The sequence below is a fragment of the Barbus barbus genome, assembly GCF_936440315.1.
Source record: "Barbus barbus genome assembly, chromosome: 21".
Taxonomy (NCBI): Eukaryota; Metazoa; Chordata; class Actinopteri; order Cypriniformes; family Cyprinidae; genus Barbus; species Barbus barbus.
In genome coordinates, this window is record NC_136749.1 from 25234357 (window position 1) to 25251743 (window position 17387).

Below are 17387 nucleotides of genomic sequence, written 5' to 3' on the forward strand. Positions count from 1 at the left end.
AATCAATTAATTTAACGACTACTCTTAACTCTATACGATGCATTTAGTAGGTATATTTGACTATAAACGTATCTAACTCCCCTATGAAATAGTAAATTGACTGCTGGATGTTTTTAATGGAATCGCATAATCGTCCAAGCTGCCTGGAAGACCTCATGCAGAAGACTTTAGATTGTTCAAGGCAAGCAAACGAAACACGTTTTAACATTCAGATGATAACAGATCTATATAATCTATAAGTTGTTAAATAAGTGTGTTTCAGTTTAAATGCACCTGCTGGAGAAATGCATTTATCACCTTTGCAGGGTTGCAGCTTTAGCAGTGTTGTGTTGCAGGTCACTAATATCATGACATTAGTATAATAGATAGACAAAAGATAATAATATAGTTTTATGATGTGTGCAGTCTGGTTTGTTTAATACACGAAACACACACTGTGACAAAACAGCACCTTACTGAACTTGAAAAACATCTTCATCCTCACAGCCCATTATCTAGTGTATTATTTCACTCTGTTTTCAGGGTTTCTCCATGAACAACCTGAACGATCCTCCTCGATGGAACATCAGACCCGAGGCCGCTGGAGGAGATGATGGGGGCAGATGGAATTACGCGCTGCTGGTGCCCATGATCGGGCTGGCAGCATTTCGTAAGTGTTTTTTTCAACATCTTACAGCTCACACACCGTCACAAATGTCTTGAATGAGTGTACATTCTATATTATAACAGATAAAACAGGTTGTAATTAAATCTGGGTTTATAAGAGGGTTGCACAAACAATCATTATAATAAATTCATTCATTTAATAATTAAATTGCATGTTCACATAGTATTACTTCTTAAGTATATGTGACCCTGGACCACAAAACCAGTCATAAGGGTCAATTTTTTGACATGGAGATTTATACATCATCTGAATGCATGTGGAATCTGTGCAAAAAAAAAAAAATCTAAATATTGAGAAAATCGCCTTTAAAGTTGTCCAAAATGAAGTTCTTAGCAATGCATATTATTAATCGAAAATTAAGTTTTGATATATTTATGGTAAGAAATTTACAAGATATCTTCATGGAACATGATCTTTACTTAATATCCTAATGATTTTTGAAAAATCAATCATTTTGACCCATACAATGTATTGCTACAAATATATCCATTCTACTTATGATTGGTTTTGTGGTTCAGGGTCACATATGTTATGTTATGTTATGTTTTAGTAGATGTTAAATGTTGACAAAATGATCTTTTATCAGATTTAAAATTAATAATAATAATATTTATCTGTACTGCGTTAGGCTAACCAAGACTTGTAATAGCACTTGCACGTTGTTGCTCTTTTGTTGGTTTTGATTGCTTTGGATAAAAGCGTCTGCTAAATGACTAAATAAATAAAATAAAATAAATAAAATGGCTTACTCTTCTTTGAAAACATACCAAAAATAATGACTCATGTTAATGAGTCAACAATAAACACATCCCAATTTTCATCTAAAAATGCTCTAAATCTACTACAAATTATTAGAACTACAATGCACTGTTGCATTTTTATTTTTATTTTGTGTGGATTTACGTGTATTTTATGTAAGCTGGGTTGAGAAATATAGTTGTATAGTATAGTAGTGTATATTAAATACTTTTGTTATTGTAATATTATTTATGTTCTAATATATTTTTATTAATATCTTGAATTAGCGTTTATATATTTTTGTTTTAATTTGAGTAATTGTGTCTGTTATACTAGTTTTTTATATTTCTATTTAGCTTTAATTTATTAGTTTTAATACTTCAGCTTATTGTATTTCAGTTAGTTGCCAAGGCATCATCTGATATTTATTGTTATTTCAGCTTAATTATAATTAAAAAAGAACATTTTTTTAGGTAAGAATAACATTTTAAATAAAAAGGTTTAGGTAAAAAAACAACACTGATACATAAATGGATGCATGATTTCAGCACTTAATTTGTGATGAATTTAAAACACTTTATGTGGTATTATATTGTTTTAAGGTATTTGTCAAAAGTCGCGTTCTCCTTAAATTGATTTGGTCTGTCTTGCCAAAGAGATTTAACACTTAATATGTCAGTGGGTGTATTTTGGAAAGGTTGGATATGGACTCGAGAATCACAGAGCCAGATTCAAGATGTGAAGAACAAGTATGACAGTGACATGGCAGCCATTACCAGAGACCTGGAGCTGAAGTACAGGGAGACGCTGACGGAAAACCGGCGGACAGCAGCACACCTGGATGTGGAGCTTGAGAAGGAACGCCAGCGCGTGCAGGGCTACAAGAAAGCCCTGATCTCACAGAGTCAGCAGCTCATGGAGGAACGGAAGCAGCTTCAGCGGGAACGGCAGGATCTGGAGGAGGAGAAGAATCGTCTGCTGCAGTCTGGAGTGGCCGGGGCGGCGCTGCGGAAAGCCCTGCAGCGAGAGGAGGACTGGCAGTGCAGGGCTCAGGCTCTGCTACAGGAACTGGAGGTGAAGCTGGTGGAGAGGCAGGAGGCTTTCTGTAGCATCCTGTTGCCACGAGAACATCGTCTAGAGATGGAGAAGAACCTGCTGCTGAAGGCGGCTAAAGACCCGGTGGGTGCCGAGCTGAACCTAGAAGAAGATCTCAGGGACATTTTTAAGAACGACAGACACTGTGCAGATTTACTGAACATGGATAAGCGCAAGAATGGGAATTTGATGTGGCTGTATCTCAGGTACTGGCAGCTCCAGGTCACCCTGCAGAAACACAAGAGGGCAGAAGAGACTCTAAAAGGGGCATCGCCAAACTCCAGCAGACAGTGAGGAGTGTAGATCTCTGTATAAAACTAGAAGAATTTTCCTTGGCTTATCCAAAGTATCCCCATGATTTATTTATCAGCTATTTATGATGCCAAATGTTTTTGTGAAACCGCTTGAGCCTTGAGTCTTTGACAATCATATCAGAACATGAGTGTATGTTTTGTTTGGCAGATTTTTTGTGCTTCTCAGTTCTATTTTTCTTTTCTTTCAGTTTTTTGGATCAAGTAGAAAGCAGACTAATCAAATGTTTTCATATTTGTTGAAACTTTAATAGAACTGAAAATGTATTCATTTTCAGTCTAGATGCTACAGATGGTTCATTATAATATGTCACAAAAATAAAAATTAGGTTACTGACGTGTAATAAATATGTTTTCTGACAAGAAAGAATATATTACATTCTGACGACTCAGATTTGTTTTTATTGTTTGCCATAGTTTCATAAATACATATAAATGAGATTTACAGTGAAGAAAGCATTTACTTATTGCATTTATTTCCAAGAACTAACTGTTTTGAATAGATGATGATTGTCCATCAGACGTCTGTTCTGCAGTTCATTGTAAACCTGCTGAAAAATAGATCAACAGCTCCTTTATAATCAAATATAGATTACACTTATTACAAATACATTTAATTTAGACTCATTCAGGTTTATGACCATTACTATATACAACCGAATTCCGGAAATGTTCAAATCAAAGAATTTCAAAATCACATGAGCCAATATTTTATTCACAATCGAACATAGATAACATAAATTTTATGCACAAAATGAGCTCCTTTCAAATTTGATGCCTGCTCCCAACATTTTGAATTCCGTCCCAACATTTCCGGAATTTGGGTTGTATTTTTCTTTTTTTCCCATGGTTTATTTTGTATTGCAAGGATTTGGACACTTAAGCCACATTTATAAAATGAATAATGCTATCGTGTTAACACACCAAGTGGCATTTATTGTAAATAAATACATAAAGCACAATGATAATGTTTCAAATTATAAAATGTATCATTTGAAACATAGCATGACATTAACTTTTTTTGTGGTATCTTCCCTTGACAAGGTTTCTCTGGTAGTCTCAGATGAAAACAAATTGTGAGCATGTAGGTCTCTTGACGGCTTTGGTATTTAAATATGAGTGAGGTCACCCACCATACTTGTCATTGTATCCGTGTCCGTGATGGCAGACAGCTTTCATCAGCTCATCACTCTCGTCGCTGGAAGCCGAGTTTGTCTCGTGGGGGAGAGATGAGGCTGGACGCTCTGAAGTCTGGACTCCTGGGTTGGATTACCATTGGTTTATGTTTGGTGATGGACGAGACCTCTCTCTTCTGAAGGCAAAGTCCATTTAAACTAGTCTCAGAGTCCATGGTGGATTTTATTCTGGAGAGAGAGGGCTCACGGGTAACGTCAGGCTGCGTGACATCTCTGGGCACAAACATTGGTATTGGAAGAATGTTTCGGTAAGATAAATGATATTCCTGCAGTGGCTCCCCCTCTCTCCCCATGTGAATGGTTTGGTTTAGGAATCGTCTCACTGTGAAATGAACCACCTGCTTGCTTTCATAGCTCTCCTTTCTCATTGAGTCCTTCTCGACAAGTGTCCTCCTGTGAAGCAAGACTAGTACAAGTTAGTAAAAAGTAAATTACATATTTAATTAATGCATAAAATTGATCAAAAGTGACAGTAGGAACATTTATAATTTCAAATATAGTTTTTGTGTTAAATATTGTAATATTGTTTTTCTTTTGAACTTTCTAATTGTCAAAGAATCCTGAAAAAATATATATTTCTTGAGCATCTAATCAGCATATTAGAATTATTTCTGAAGGATCATGTGACATCATAACGGTGTTATGATGTAATGGTAATATTAATGGTGCTGAAAATTCAGCTTTGTCATCATAGGAATAAATTATTTAAATTCCATTATATTAAAATGGAAAATAGTTATATTAAATTGCAATATTATTTCACAATATGACTGTTTTTACAGTATTCATAAAGTAAAAGCATCCTTGGTGAACAATAAATAAATAAAATAATAATTATATATATATATATATATATATATATATATATAATTATGAAATCCATGCATTTGAGTTAAATTAAGGGTTTTATTTTTTTATTAGTTTTATTAATTTGTATTAATCAGAGGTAAAGTGAGTGTAGTAAAGGAATATTTTACCCAAAAATTACAATTCTGTTTTTGTCCTAATTTTGTACTCCTCCAAAAAAAAAAAAAAAAACTTAAAAAGAGCTAAACGTCCATAAAACTTGTGCACTATATTCTAAATCTTCTGAAGCTATGCGATAACATTGTGTGATGAACAGACAGGAAATGATATGAGAGCTGCATCAGAGGGGAAAATATTTCATGAATAAATACATTTTGGTCTGTATGATTTCAGAAGGCTACAAATGTATAGCATGAATGAAAATGACTATTTTAATATGGTTTTACAATATTCTTGCCCTGGAGCTTGACAGTTATGATCACTATTAACTGCTATTGATTCTTCAGAGTTTGTAATAACAGCATACAGGCTTGGAACAACATAAGAGCAAGCAAATATTAACATTTTTAATTTTGGGTGAAGTATTCCTGCAAGTATAGTAGGAAACAAAAATGCATACTTGTATTCTGGTCTTGTCTCCATCAGCAGGTCTAACCAGGTGGCCTCATATGATTCTCTGGCAATCTCATCAGTCTCCTGAAAATCACTGTAGGAGTTCAGCAGATATGACCTGGACTTCCTGCTCAGGCAATGCATCTCATCCAGTGAGCTGTCAAAAAATAGAAGCCAAATTAAAACTGGATAAGAAAATGATCAGTCAGATCTTCTGATAAAGGCTGCTGCTTCCCTCCTAAGTGTTCCTGTGCCTTATAAATAGGGTTTGTTACTATTTTTACACCCTGCCATCAACCCCACAGGAGTCTCTTCAGATTGGTGTAGTTTGACGAGGTGGGAAAATGACTAATCCCACGACCATTTAACTGATATACTAGACCAGCTTCACCAGGAGGTCAACAGTGTCAAATGACCCATCTGATCTCAGATTTCCAGTTGTATGTGCGTCAAAACATTATGGTTATTGCTGATAGCAACAAAACTAGATGCTGACTGGTGCCATGCCCTAAAAATGTTAAGTTAAATGCAATATATACATTATATGTGTGGTATATAATGTACAGGTAGAATCAAAGTAACCTTTACAAGTCCATACAAAGCATCCACGATGTTCTGAAAAGATAAAAATAGAAAAAGGTGCAGATATCTCTGACACTCATCTCATGTTTAAGGGTCCTTGTTGTCTCTCTCGGTTGTCAGCACCTGTGCAAAAGCCGCACTCCATTGTTATGTCACACTATGGCATTCAGAGCAGCATGTCAAACTCAAACCATTCTGTCTGATTGATGTTCTGTAGGTGTGATGTATAGTATAGTCCATCACTCAGCAGTAACAACAATCCTTTCTCGAGTTTACTGATGAAAGAGGCCTCTCTTAGACTTGGAGATTCCTGTAGGACGATTGTTAAATTTGGCCTCAACGCGCATCAACCTGTCATACAAGCGTTTAGGCAGCTGTATGTATTTTGTGTGTGTGTGTGTGTGTGTGTGTATTTTTGCGACTTTGGAGCCCTCTACAGTTAAGTACATGGAATTCACTGTCATAAATATTAACTATAACTACAGTGGATAGCTGTTCACTTGCATTTGTTGCTACTGTTTTATTTTTTTCTTGTTTTTATTTTTTAAATTACTGTATCAACACTAATAACTTGTGTTTAGTTGTTGAAATGTGCCGTTAAAGTTTGTATTTGAATTGTATGCCTTAACAAAATTAATTGTTACTACTGTAAAGCAATTCATCTGTTTGCAGAATTTCGTACCGGACCACCAAATTTAAATAAATAAAGTAAAACTTACATATAGTTTCAACCATACTGATGAAAACGAAAAACGGTCCCATGACACCCATCAAGAAATTGTTCACGTCATATTTCACCTCAAAATCGAAAGAGATGCTATTAGACAAATATTCAAAATATGTGTTTAATGGCATATTTTTTACCATCTGGTAGTTTTATTTTTTTGTCTTTTTTTTTATACTGTCATTGTCTATAATACAGTTTTTTTTTCTGAGAGTAAAACTGAGAGGAATGAACACACACAAATCCATCACAAGGAAAACAAATGTATTACCATAATGAGAATCTGGGGGTAAAATGTTCGTAATTGTCATGGAATAATGTCACAAGGCTCAAACAAATAAACAAATAAACAAACAAACGCATACATAAATACATACATAAATATTCACCCAAGATTATCTGTGATTGTGATATACTATTACAGTGTCACAGCTCACAAGACAAAGACGAGAATCTGAGTGACTTTAACTCACTATAGCCTATTTAATAAAATGACTTAATAATGATTACTAAAGCACCAAAATTAGAATTAGTAACATTGCTTCAAAGAGCACTGAGACCACATTTCAGCTGGTTCGTCCCTGAACTTGACAGACATCAGGCAATTACATGCAGGTTTAGAGGACTGCAGTGATGCCAACATCCTTTTAAAGCCTGGAGGAATGTTGACTGAGAAATGCCTGCGATGCACTGAACGCAAGGTGTAGCATCAGATTACGGTGGCCTGAGCCAAGCCACAGCACTCGCCTGAACGCTTGCAGGCAGCCAGTTTCCCCTGTAATGAGAGCCTTATGGCAACTGCAGCTGCAATACCTGCACAGCATGATGGATGAGAAATGCCCCTCAAACACAAAGACAGTCAGATCATAGACTTATATCGAGCTATATGAACACTGCATGGAGCATACAAATGGTGTCTCTCACACCACTGTCACATAAAAGAAAAGTTTTTCTCATAATGGCATATAATTTTGGGAGTCCATTTTTTTTTGTATCTTTGATAACACTCCATTAGACTGGGATCTGAGGGTGAGTACTGGAGTAAATTGGTTGTAATGGAATGTTATGGATATATGAATGTCAAGCCCATGATCTAGAATAGAGCAATGGAAATACATTATGTCATCTGCGGATGTCATGCTCACAGCATGTTTCTTGTTATTAGTCGTCATATCTGCTTCAGTGAAAGCATACAAGGAGGAAACGCCTATTTAGGTAACATGACACTAGAACAGTTTGTCCCCTGCGTAGTCATTTTACATTGACACTAGAGAGTAGTGTTGTACACGCTTGTTTATTATGAAATTAAAATGACTATATAATATTTAGCCTATAATATTATGATAAAACATTTTTTTTAGCTTCTTCATCTCCTGACCATAAACGCTCTCTAATGCATTTAGCTAGTTAATATAATTAAAAATCCAAGTTTTTAGAATGGGCCAGTGAAATAAGCTTGTTACATCCCTGTTATGATTCAAATTTAATTGGATAGTTTTGAGAGTAAACCAAGATGAGAGAAGTGAAACCCCAGCAGTTGTACTACTGTATATAGACAATGTTTATATCATTTATATAGGTTACAATATATGAATTTATTATTATTATGCATTATGAATATGCATATTGTTTATATACTAGCCTACAATAATGTAGGCCTACATATTAATTATTAATGCTATTACTGGTGCTTTAGATTATTGAATATAATTACAGTAAGTTATATACATATTATTTATTATTAGGCTATTTAAATTCCAAGCAGTCATAAGTAGCACGTATATTTGTAGCAATAGCCAAAAATACATTGTATGGGTCAAAATCATTGATTTTTCTTTTATTCCCAAAATCATTAGGATATTAAGAAAAAGATTTTAAATACATAAATTTCCTATGTATCAAAACTTATTTTTTGATTAGTAATATGCATAGCTAATAACTTAATTTGGACAACTTTAAAGGCTATTTTCTCAATGTTTTGATTTTTTTGCCCCCTCAGATTCCAAAAAAACCCAAAAACTGACACTTATGACTGGTTTTGTGGTCTAGGATCACAATTTGAGAATATTCCAAGACTCATCTGTGAAAGAGTTAACGTTAAACGTCAGTGAGAGGAGAAAACAGGAAGTGGCCAAACCCTTTAACAGTGCGATAACTTCACACGAATACACACGTACCCTTGTGGAACGTCATGACGGGTGTAGCTCACTGCACCTCTTCGGGATCGAGGTGAATGGGCGGGGATGGGAACCAGACTGTCTGTCGATCATCCAAGAATCTTCATTATCAGATGCGCGTGCGATAATCACAGACTCCAGACCTGAGTAAAGCGAACGGTGAGGTGAGTTTAATAAAACATATATATACCAACTATTTGAAGTCGTTGTAGTCACGTTCTGATTTTGGGGTGCCTGTTATGCCCAAAAATGCGGTCTAGGTAAGTTAGGCAACACATTGGGCTTTAAGGCACTACCTGGTCTGTATTTGAGCTGATTTATCTTGTAGTGTGTTTGCGTGAAAAGGAATAATGTTGAATGTGTCTTTAATGCCTGACAGTAACCAACACTTACATATGATTAAGTGAATCAAAGAGATATTAAAATGTATGCAATCTGGTTTGTGCATTATGGGATGGATGTCTAACATGCACTCTCTCCAAATGCTGTATGCCTGCTCTCCTACTAAACAGTTGGCGACAAAGTATGTAAACGTAAAATAGGCGAAGTACGCAGATTAATTCTTCCACCAAGATTCTGAAGGATTTAACTATCCCATGATGCCATAGGAGAGGAGTCATGAATTTACATTTATGCATTTGGCATACGTGTTTATCCAAAGCAACTTTCAAAAGGGAAACAAAAGCCATATTTGAAATATACAGTGCCAGGTTTAGTAACTTTCTAACTAGATTCTAGTAAAGCAGTATAACTGATGCTGTAGGTCACATGACCTACTGATGTAGTGACCATGGCTGATGTAGTATGTCTAAATTGCATTCTTACTACACACATGCATACTATGTAGATCATACTTCTTTAACGGTCACAAACTAAGTTCCTTATTAAATGTAGTACCTACTCATGCATTATGTCGTTTGGGATGCATAGTATGTATCAGTGTATTCTAGTTGTATACTGCACATTTTTGAAAATTTTATGGATTTAGAAATTGTGCAAATGTAGTATAATATTATGCCACTCCTGACAGACTTGCATGCATTATTCTGGTCTAGATAAAAGGTTATGATAATAAAGAATTCAGCTGTCCTGTTTAATTTGTGTTGCTTTGGCCAAACAGTGAAGTCTAAAAAAAGACAAACATCAAAAATAAGCACTGAATAGTTATTTAGTAAAATGACTATAGAGCTGGATTATTTTTGGTTCCTCATTTGGCAAGATTTCACTGCATCATGATATTAATCATTGTTGGTAAAGCCATGTGATTCACTTCCCTGTGCTCAAAACCAAAGTATATGCAAATAATGTTAACTGCCATTCAGAGCTCACCTAGATTTACTGATTGACCCACTTTATGAGGTGTGTGACCCAAGTGTGTTTTCAGGCTGATCAATAGAGATTCAGGACGTTAATCATATTCCTGCCAGACACTGATTCGGCACATTTCCTAATACCGTTTGTTTCTGACCCTTTATACTGTGGTTTGGGATTTGGAAAAAAAGTCCTGTTTTTGCTTTTACAATTATTTATACACACACACACACACACACACACACACACACACACACACACACACACACACACACGTACTTAGACTGATTCAGCACATTTCCTAATACCATTTCTTCCTAAATCTTTATTCTTGTTCAGTCACGAGGGGTGAAACTCCAAAAACGGTGCAAGCTCTCTGTCAAAAGTACAATGACATGGCAGGAAAAAACTCGAAGTGTCGGTGGACGTCGCACGTGTCTTGTCAATCAATACTGACTGGACAGACAGCAGACATTTAGGGCAGTGATGTTATGCACATTGATCGTGACAGAGGAGACAAATGTGTTAGATAAAAATGCCACCATTCTCTCCACCTCACGCTTTTATCCCATTCTCTATTTTTCTGACCTGTCGAGGCAGGCGGGGCCCTCTAATCTAGCTTTATCCTGGATTATGTTATTATGACTTCTTCCCGTTTGGGATTCGGTCGCCATGCGGGACGGGAATGTTGCTTGGAAGACTTAATAAAGCAGTGAGTTGATTCTGGGTGGAAGATCTCTTGTTCCTCCGGATCGACTCGTTTGGTGTAAGAGAGCAGGCTGAGCAGGTTTTGAGACGGTGTACACAACACAAATGAGATTAGACAGTCGGCTAATAACAGAGCTTCCGACTGACAGTGAGTTTTTACAGTCTTTAAATGCTTCTGTATTGTTTGCGTGCGATTCTCCTGAAATCTGACTTCGGAAGAATGATTTCACATTTCTGCTGAAGAGCTTTCTTTCCATTGTTACTCAATTGCAGTGCATAATCTGCGTTTTGAAACCTTTCTGATGTTAGAACTCAAATGTTGCAATCTATCTGGCTCAATTTTGTTTGTTCCTCTCTTTAGAAGCATGGAGGACGTCACACCACTATTTCTGAAGTTGAAGGGCTAAACAACAAAAGCAGGCAGGCATGGAGGCAGAAAAAGCCATGATCCTCTGCAAACTCTGCCTGACCGACTGTCCTGAGCTGGAGACCAGCACATTGCAGTCCTGTAACTGTGTGTTCTGTGTGCAGGTAAGAGCGTTGCTGAATAAACCTTTATCTCTAAAACTGCAGTGTGTTGTCATGCAGCAGAATATGTCGTTTGTATTACATACGCAAGTATTAGTGATATAGGAAAATCATGTTCACAAACATCGCTCCATAAGCAGGTGTTTATCTCTAGCTGTGGTCTGGTTCATTAGCACAAGGTTGACCTGAAAGGTGGAAATGCAGTAAACAAAGCACAATAGTGTTCAGTCTTCTTTCACATGCCGTTTAAGATTAGCCAAATAGCCTATTTCTCTGAAATAAATCTTGTGGGTCAGACTTGCAAATCATTCGACTTTTAATGGTTTTAAAGCTTAAGTGTGCCATTTTGAAGTTAAAACATTTTACTGTACTCCAACTTTCATTCAACAATTGCTTCAATTGCAAAAGCATAAATATTGATAATACTTTATCAAAACAATGTTTAGCTAATTCTGAACATCGATGAACCTGACTAGGGATATAATAGATTCAAGATTCAATATTTTTATTTGTCACATACACAATTATACAGAGTATAACCAGCAGTGAAATGTAGGTCAATAGTTAATAGTTAATGAAAACTAAAAACTGAAAAAAAATATTTCCATTACTTGAAATAAAAGTTAACTAAAATAAAAGCTTGTTTTAATTCAGCTAGTTGCCCAGGCGACACTTTTTTTTTCATTTTTATTTAACTTGATGTACTAACATAACTGAAATGAATAATAAAAACTATATATACACATTCTTAAAATAGCACAAAAACTAATAAAAATGGCAAAAACTAAATTACTAAAACTAATGAAAATATAAAATATTACAAAAATTATAATAGTATATCATGATAACACGCACACTGTATATATATATATATATATATACACATACATACATACACACATATATATATATATATATATATATATATATATATATATATATATATATATATATATATATATATATATATATATAGACAGACTGTACAAAAGTCCCAGCTGTGTTGTGTTTGCAGTGTTTAAGGCAGTATGTCCAGCTGGCTATTCGGGGCGGCGCAGGCAGTGCCATCACCTGCCCTGATCCGGCCTGCAAGAACACCGGAACTCTGCTGGACTCTGAGGTACTTCTGTCTATCTCGCTCTCAGTTCTTCTTCCTCAGTCAACAACAGTTTCCAGTTCCACAGTTCCTGCTACAAATATTGACTGCGCAAACACTGTTGTTTACACTGACAATACGGAACTCATTCCACTACCAAACATCAGTTTTAATTACTTTTAATCAATTAGACCTATGATTTACCTTCCCAACAGCAACAAAAACTTACATGTAAAAGTTCAAAAGTTTGGGGTCAAAACTGTTCAGTGTTTTTAAACAAGTCTCTAAGAGAGTATGTTCACCAAGGCAGCATTTATTTGATCAGAAATACAGATAAAATAATTATATTGTGAAATATTATTACAATTTAAAATAACAATTTTTTATTTTATTATATTTTAAAATGTAAATTATCCCTAAATTATCCCTGAAAGCATTCTAACATGCTGATTTATTATTAGTGTTGAAAACAGTTATTAATATTAATATTTTATAGAAACTGTGATGAATTTTTCAGGATTCTTTGATGAATAGAAAGTTCAAAAGAACAGCATTTATTTGAAACATTTTACACTTTTTCTTTTATTGAATTCACTTTTTCAGAGTTTGGGAGTTGACTCACAAAAGCAACCCCCTAGCAACCACTCAGAACAACCTAGCGATAAAAGTAGCCTTAATCTTAACAACCATATAACAATGCCATGGTAAATTAAAATAGATCAAAAGTGAATTCAAACGGCTTTGATAAAATTTGTCCGGGCTTGTTTAGCTTAAATGTTCATTTTGCTTTTGTTTGCCACAGCAAGAACCCAATGGCTTCATTTATCATGCATGTTTTCCATCACTGTCCAATGTTTCCACAAGTCCCAGTTTTATTTTCCCCTCATGATCTTCACCAACCTGTTTTGTGAACTAATGCATCATAAATCAAAGTACAGTGATTCAACAACACTGATATAAATATTACCTGGCGTCATGACTCTGGTCTCTGGAAAACTTTGTTCCGACACTCAGATGTTTCATATAATTGCTAAACTGTCTACATGTCACTTTTTTGACCTCTTTCACAGTCTTTTTCTTGTGTCATATATAATACAATAATTTCTACTCAAATCAACATCTAATTTATTTATTTACTTACTATGTAGATGTGTGATAAGCAGGATCATTTCACAAAATCGACCATCTGACTGTATATGTCTCGCATATGACCTGATGTGCTATTCATGTGTAGTTCTGTAGCTCAAACATGACGTGTTCCAACATGACCTGAATATAAATTCATATCCTTCTTTATACAGCTCGCCTTGTTTGCCCCCAGCGATCAGGTTGAGCTCTATCAGCGACTCCGATTTGAAAGAGGTACGTGCTTGTCCATGTATGTATGCATGCATTTATCTGCCGCTTTCCATTATCACTCTTGAAGGATAGTGTTACTGTAACCATCACTCAAAATCCTAGAGGGACTAAGATGGGCAGCAATAAACAGTTCTAGATGAGCAATGTGAGTTATAAAGAAGCATAATTTTATGCTTACTAGACTATTTATGTCAGTCAGTGGTTATTGCTGATTTGAGTGATATATTGTGTTGTTTCTGTCTCTAGATTAAAATATAGCAATTGAAAATCAACCAAAAATGAGATCTCTTAGACTAGGATCTTTAGTGTGAAACATGGCGTTTCATCAGATTCAGAGAAAATAGAGTGAAAATTGAAAGAAATTATTCAAAAACATTTTCCTCAGTTCCAATGTTGGCATAGTTTGTAGGAAAGTACAGCCAGTAATTTTACCACAGCAGCAGCTTCTTGGCACCCTGGTAATTTAATACAAACGCTAAAAACGTAAACTGAAATTTCTTATATTAAAAACAAAAAATAAAATCTCTTTGGATTGTGGGATATCACAGCAAGAGTTTATCCTACGGCTCATGTATGAGTGTGGTGCTTCTCTGAGTCACAGTTCATGTTGCTGGTTTGTGTCTGACTCTGCCAGGGTCCAGCTCAGCGTTTATAGAAGCGTAAACAATGAGCTTATTCAGACAGCAGAAGCTGTGGGATTTTCTTCTTCCACTGCCTCTGTCTGCATCTGAGCTGCTCCCAAAATGCTAGGGATCGTCTAGACTGTCTGTGGGTGTCAAAGTAAACTGTGACATTAGTATTCGCTGAAGTCTTCCTGAGACCGCAAGAACGTCCCGGATTTGTGACTGTTAACCGTAAACCTCAATGAAAAATTGTCAATGTGGAAGTGAATTTTGCAAGCAAGTGGCATGTGCCACATCTCCTTTTTTTCTTTTTAGCTTTGCATGTTTTTTTCCCTCAGTTTTTCTTTCGGTCTCTTTCAGGAGTTCAGTTAGACCCCAGTAAGGCATGGTGTCCCATGCTGGACTGTCAGGCCGTGTGCAGTGTGACGCCCGGAACCGAAGGCAAACCGCTTCCTGTGCCTTGCCCCACGTGCCATGCCGTCTTCTGCTGCGGCTGCAGAAGCCCCTGGATAGACGGTCACTCCTGCTCCCAGCACCAGCCGCTGATGGCACCATCAGCAGACAGGTCAGTGTGACCGATTTACCACTGAACGAACAACTGTTTATCATAACACGGCCCCGTAAACGTGCTCTGTGTTTCGTCTCTGCAGTGCACTGATCAGCGCTGATACTGATGCAGCCATTAAACAGTGTCCAATGTGTGGCGTCTATATAGAGCGCAATCAAGGCTGCGCGCAGATGCTCTGCAAGAGCTGCAAACACACGTTCTGCTGGTACTGCCTACAGAATCTGGATGTAAGTGATTCTAGGGGTTTACAAATGTTCTGCCAACAACATCACAGATTTTGGACACTACGACAATAGAAATACCATGGTATTACAAAAGTACCATAGTTTTTACAATGAATTATCAATCACAGTACCACATTAATGTATATTTTTTGGACATAGTACCATGATTAAACCATGATATTAAAAGCAATACACATTGCACATGTACTATGGGCACACCTTGATTTTTGGACATGTGTATAATAATAATAATAATTTAAAACGAAAACACATTTAATATTATAATTAAAAATGAAAATTAATGAAATTAAAAGTATCTATTACATGAATAATAATAGATAAATATTTCATTAAATATTTTATTTAAATTTAATATAATAATAGTAATAATAATAACAGCCATATAATTTTGTTTTGTCTATTAATTAATTTTAATAATTGTAACAATTTTACTAATAATAACAACAACTTTCAATTTGAATAGTCATTTACTACTTATTATTATTATTATTATTATTATTATTATTATTATTATATCATTTAAAATGAAAACACATTTATTATAATTGAAAATTAAAATTAATAAAATATTTATAAGTATCTACAGATATGAATAATAATATATGAACATCTTTAAATATTTAATTACATTTCAAGAATAATAACAAATTCAATTTTAATATATTATTTTTCAATTCTAATAATACTAATAGAAATAATAAATTATTATTAGTCATTTAAAATTAAAACATTTATTATTATAATTGTAAATTAGTAAAATGTATAAATATTTCTTAATATGAATGATAATAATATGAATATATTGAATTTTTGATAAAATTATTTAATTTTTAACTGAATATTAATTTTCAGTTTTAACAATATTTGTAATTTTTTCTTTGTTTTGCCATTTATCATTTGTAAGCCTTTTTGGATAAATGTGTCTGCTGAATGAGTACTTATAAATGTCCCTATGGTTACAGGGGGATATATTTCTGAGACATTACGATAAAGGGCCATGCCGAAACAAGCTGGGGCACTCCAGAGCTTCCGTCATGTGGAACAGGACACAGGTTAGCTGGAATGCCAATTTGCATTGTTTCTCATTATGTCAGACATTTACCAATTTCCAAATGGCTCTGGTGTCTAGTTTTAGAAAGCACACATTTTTTCAGCTTTTTCAGTTGAGTTTTTTTTTTAATCAGCAAGATTAAACTGTTACTATCATGACATTTGATGAAAACTACTCACATGCAGTAAGATCCCGGTTGAGTTTGTGTGTTTTGTGTCATTGTGATGTGTTCAGGTGGTCGGTATACTGGTGGGCGTCAGCATCATCGTGCTAGTGATGTCACCGCTGCTGCTGCTGGCCTCTCCCTGCATCCTGTGCTGCGTGTGCAAACCTTGCCAGGCCAAGAGGACCAAGAAAAAGAAGAAAGACAAGAAGCCATCAGATTCCACTGCATAGGAGAACTCCTAATAATCAACATGAGTAGCATCCTCCACGTGCCAATCCTCAGTCTCGCTAGCCAGGTGCACAAGTGCCTCATTCTCAGTGCCTGGTAAATTCAGTGGATGTATTTTGTCTTCAGGTGCATTATGGGAAAAAGGAGCATGTTGTTTATTGAATAAACAACATCTGTAAAGGAATGGCCCTTACTTCACTAAGCCAAAACATTTGTTTATGCGAGCTATAGAGGTTATATATATATATATATATATATATATATATATATATATATATATATATATATATATATATATATATAAAAAAACAAATTCATGAACTGTAGCAATGAATTAAACTCTTTTTATTTCCATGTAGCCTTCCAGACCAAAGGCCCTGCTGTTTTTTCTTGTGTACTATAATATGTAAATACTGTATTTATGAGTCTGGGTACTGTCCTGTGTTCTTTTTACATTTGTTGATTTTTCTGCATCAGATATTTTATAACTTCATTACAATAAACTAAACACCTGAGCAGTGAAAGTGACCAGTTTTGTTCTTAAACGGTTAGAAACCTAACATTTTTGTACCATTAACATAAACATTTCAAGTTA

The 17387-nt window shown here is 35.2% G+C and overlaps 3 protein-coding genes across 5 annotated transcripts; 2 read left to right on the forward strand and 1 right to left on the reverse strand.

Moving 5' to 3' along the window:
* Positions 1-98: 98 nt before the first annotated feature.
* On the forward strand, positions 99-3269 carry LOC306887201 (coiled-coil domain-containing protein 127-like). The gene is made up of 3 exons (XM_079444779.1): positions 99-181; positions 523-649; positions 2103-3269. The coding sequence occupies exons 2-3, from the start codon at positions 532-534 to the stop codon at positions 2792-2794; spliced, it is 810 nt and encodes a 269-aa protein (XP_079300905.1). The 5' UTR covers positions 99-181; positions 523-531; the 3' UTR covers positions 2795-3269.
* Positions 3270-3944: 675 nt separating this feature from the next.
* Positions 3945-5660, reverse strand: LOC306887202 (telethonin). The gene is made up of 2 exons (XM_079444780.1): positions 5434-5660; positions 3945-4400 (listed from the first exon to the last, which is right to left on the reverse strand). Exons 1-2 carry the CDS (start codon positions 5568-5570, stop codon positions 3998-4000), a joined length of 540 nt encoding a protein of 179 aa, XP_079300906.1. The 5' UTR covers positions 5571-5660; the 3' UTR covers positions 3945-3997.
* A 3179-nt stretch (positions 5661-8839) lies between these two features.
* Positions 8840-17038, forward strand: LOC306887029 (E3 ubiquitin-protein ligase RNF144B-like). Of its 3 annotated transcripts, none has more exons than XM_079444489.1 (8): positions 8840-9073; positions 11290-11459; positions 12472-12576; positions 13854-13914; positions 14895-15099; positions 15185-15329; positions 16310-16399; positions 16633-17038. In XM_079444489.1, the coding sequence occupies exons 2-8, from the start codon at positions 11355-11357 to the stop codon at positions 16792-16794; spliced, it is 873 nt and encodes a 290-aa protein (XP_079300615.1). In that variant the 5' UTR covers positions 8840-9073; positions 11290-11354; the 3' UTR covers positions 16795-17038. The 3 variants fall into 3 exon arrangements, with proteins under 3 accessions (XP_079300615.1, XP_079300616.1, XP_079300617.1); XM_079444490.1 differs by having other exon boundaries at positions 8902-9068; XM_079444491.1 differs by lacking the exon at positions 8840-9073 and adding an exon at positions 11042-11076.
* The last annotated feature ends 349 nt before the right edge of the window (positions 17039-17387 follow it).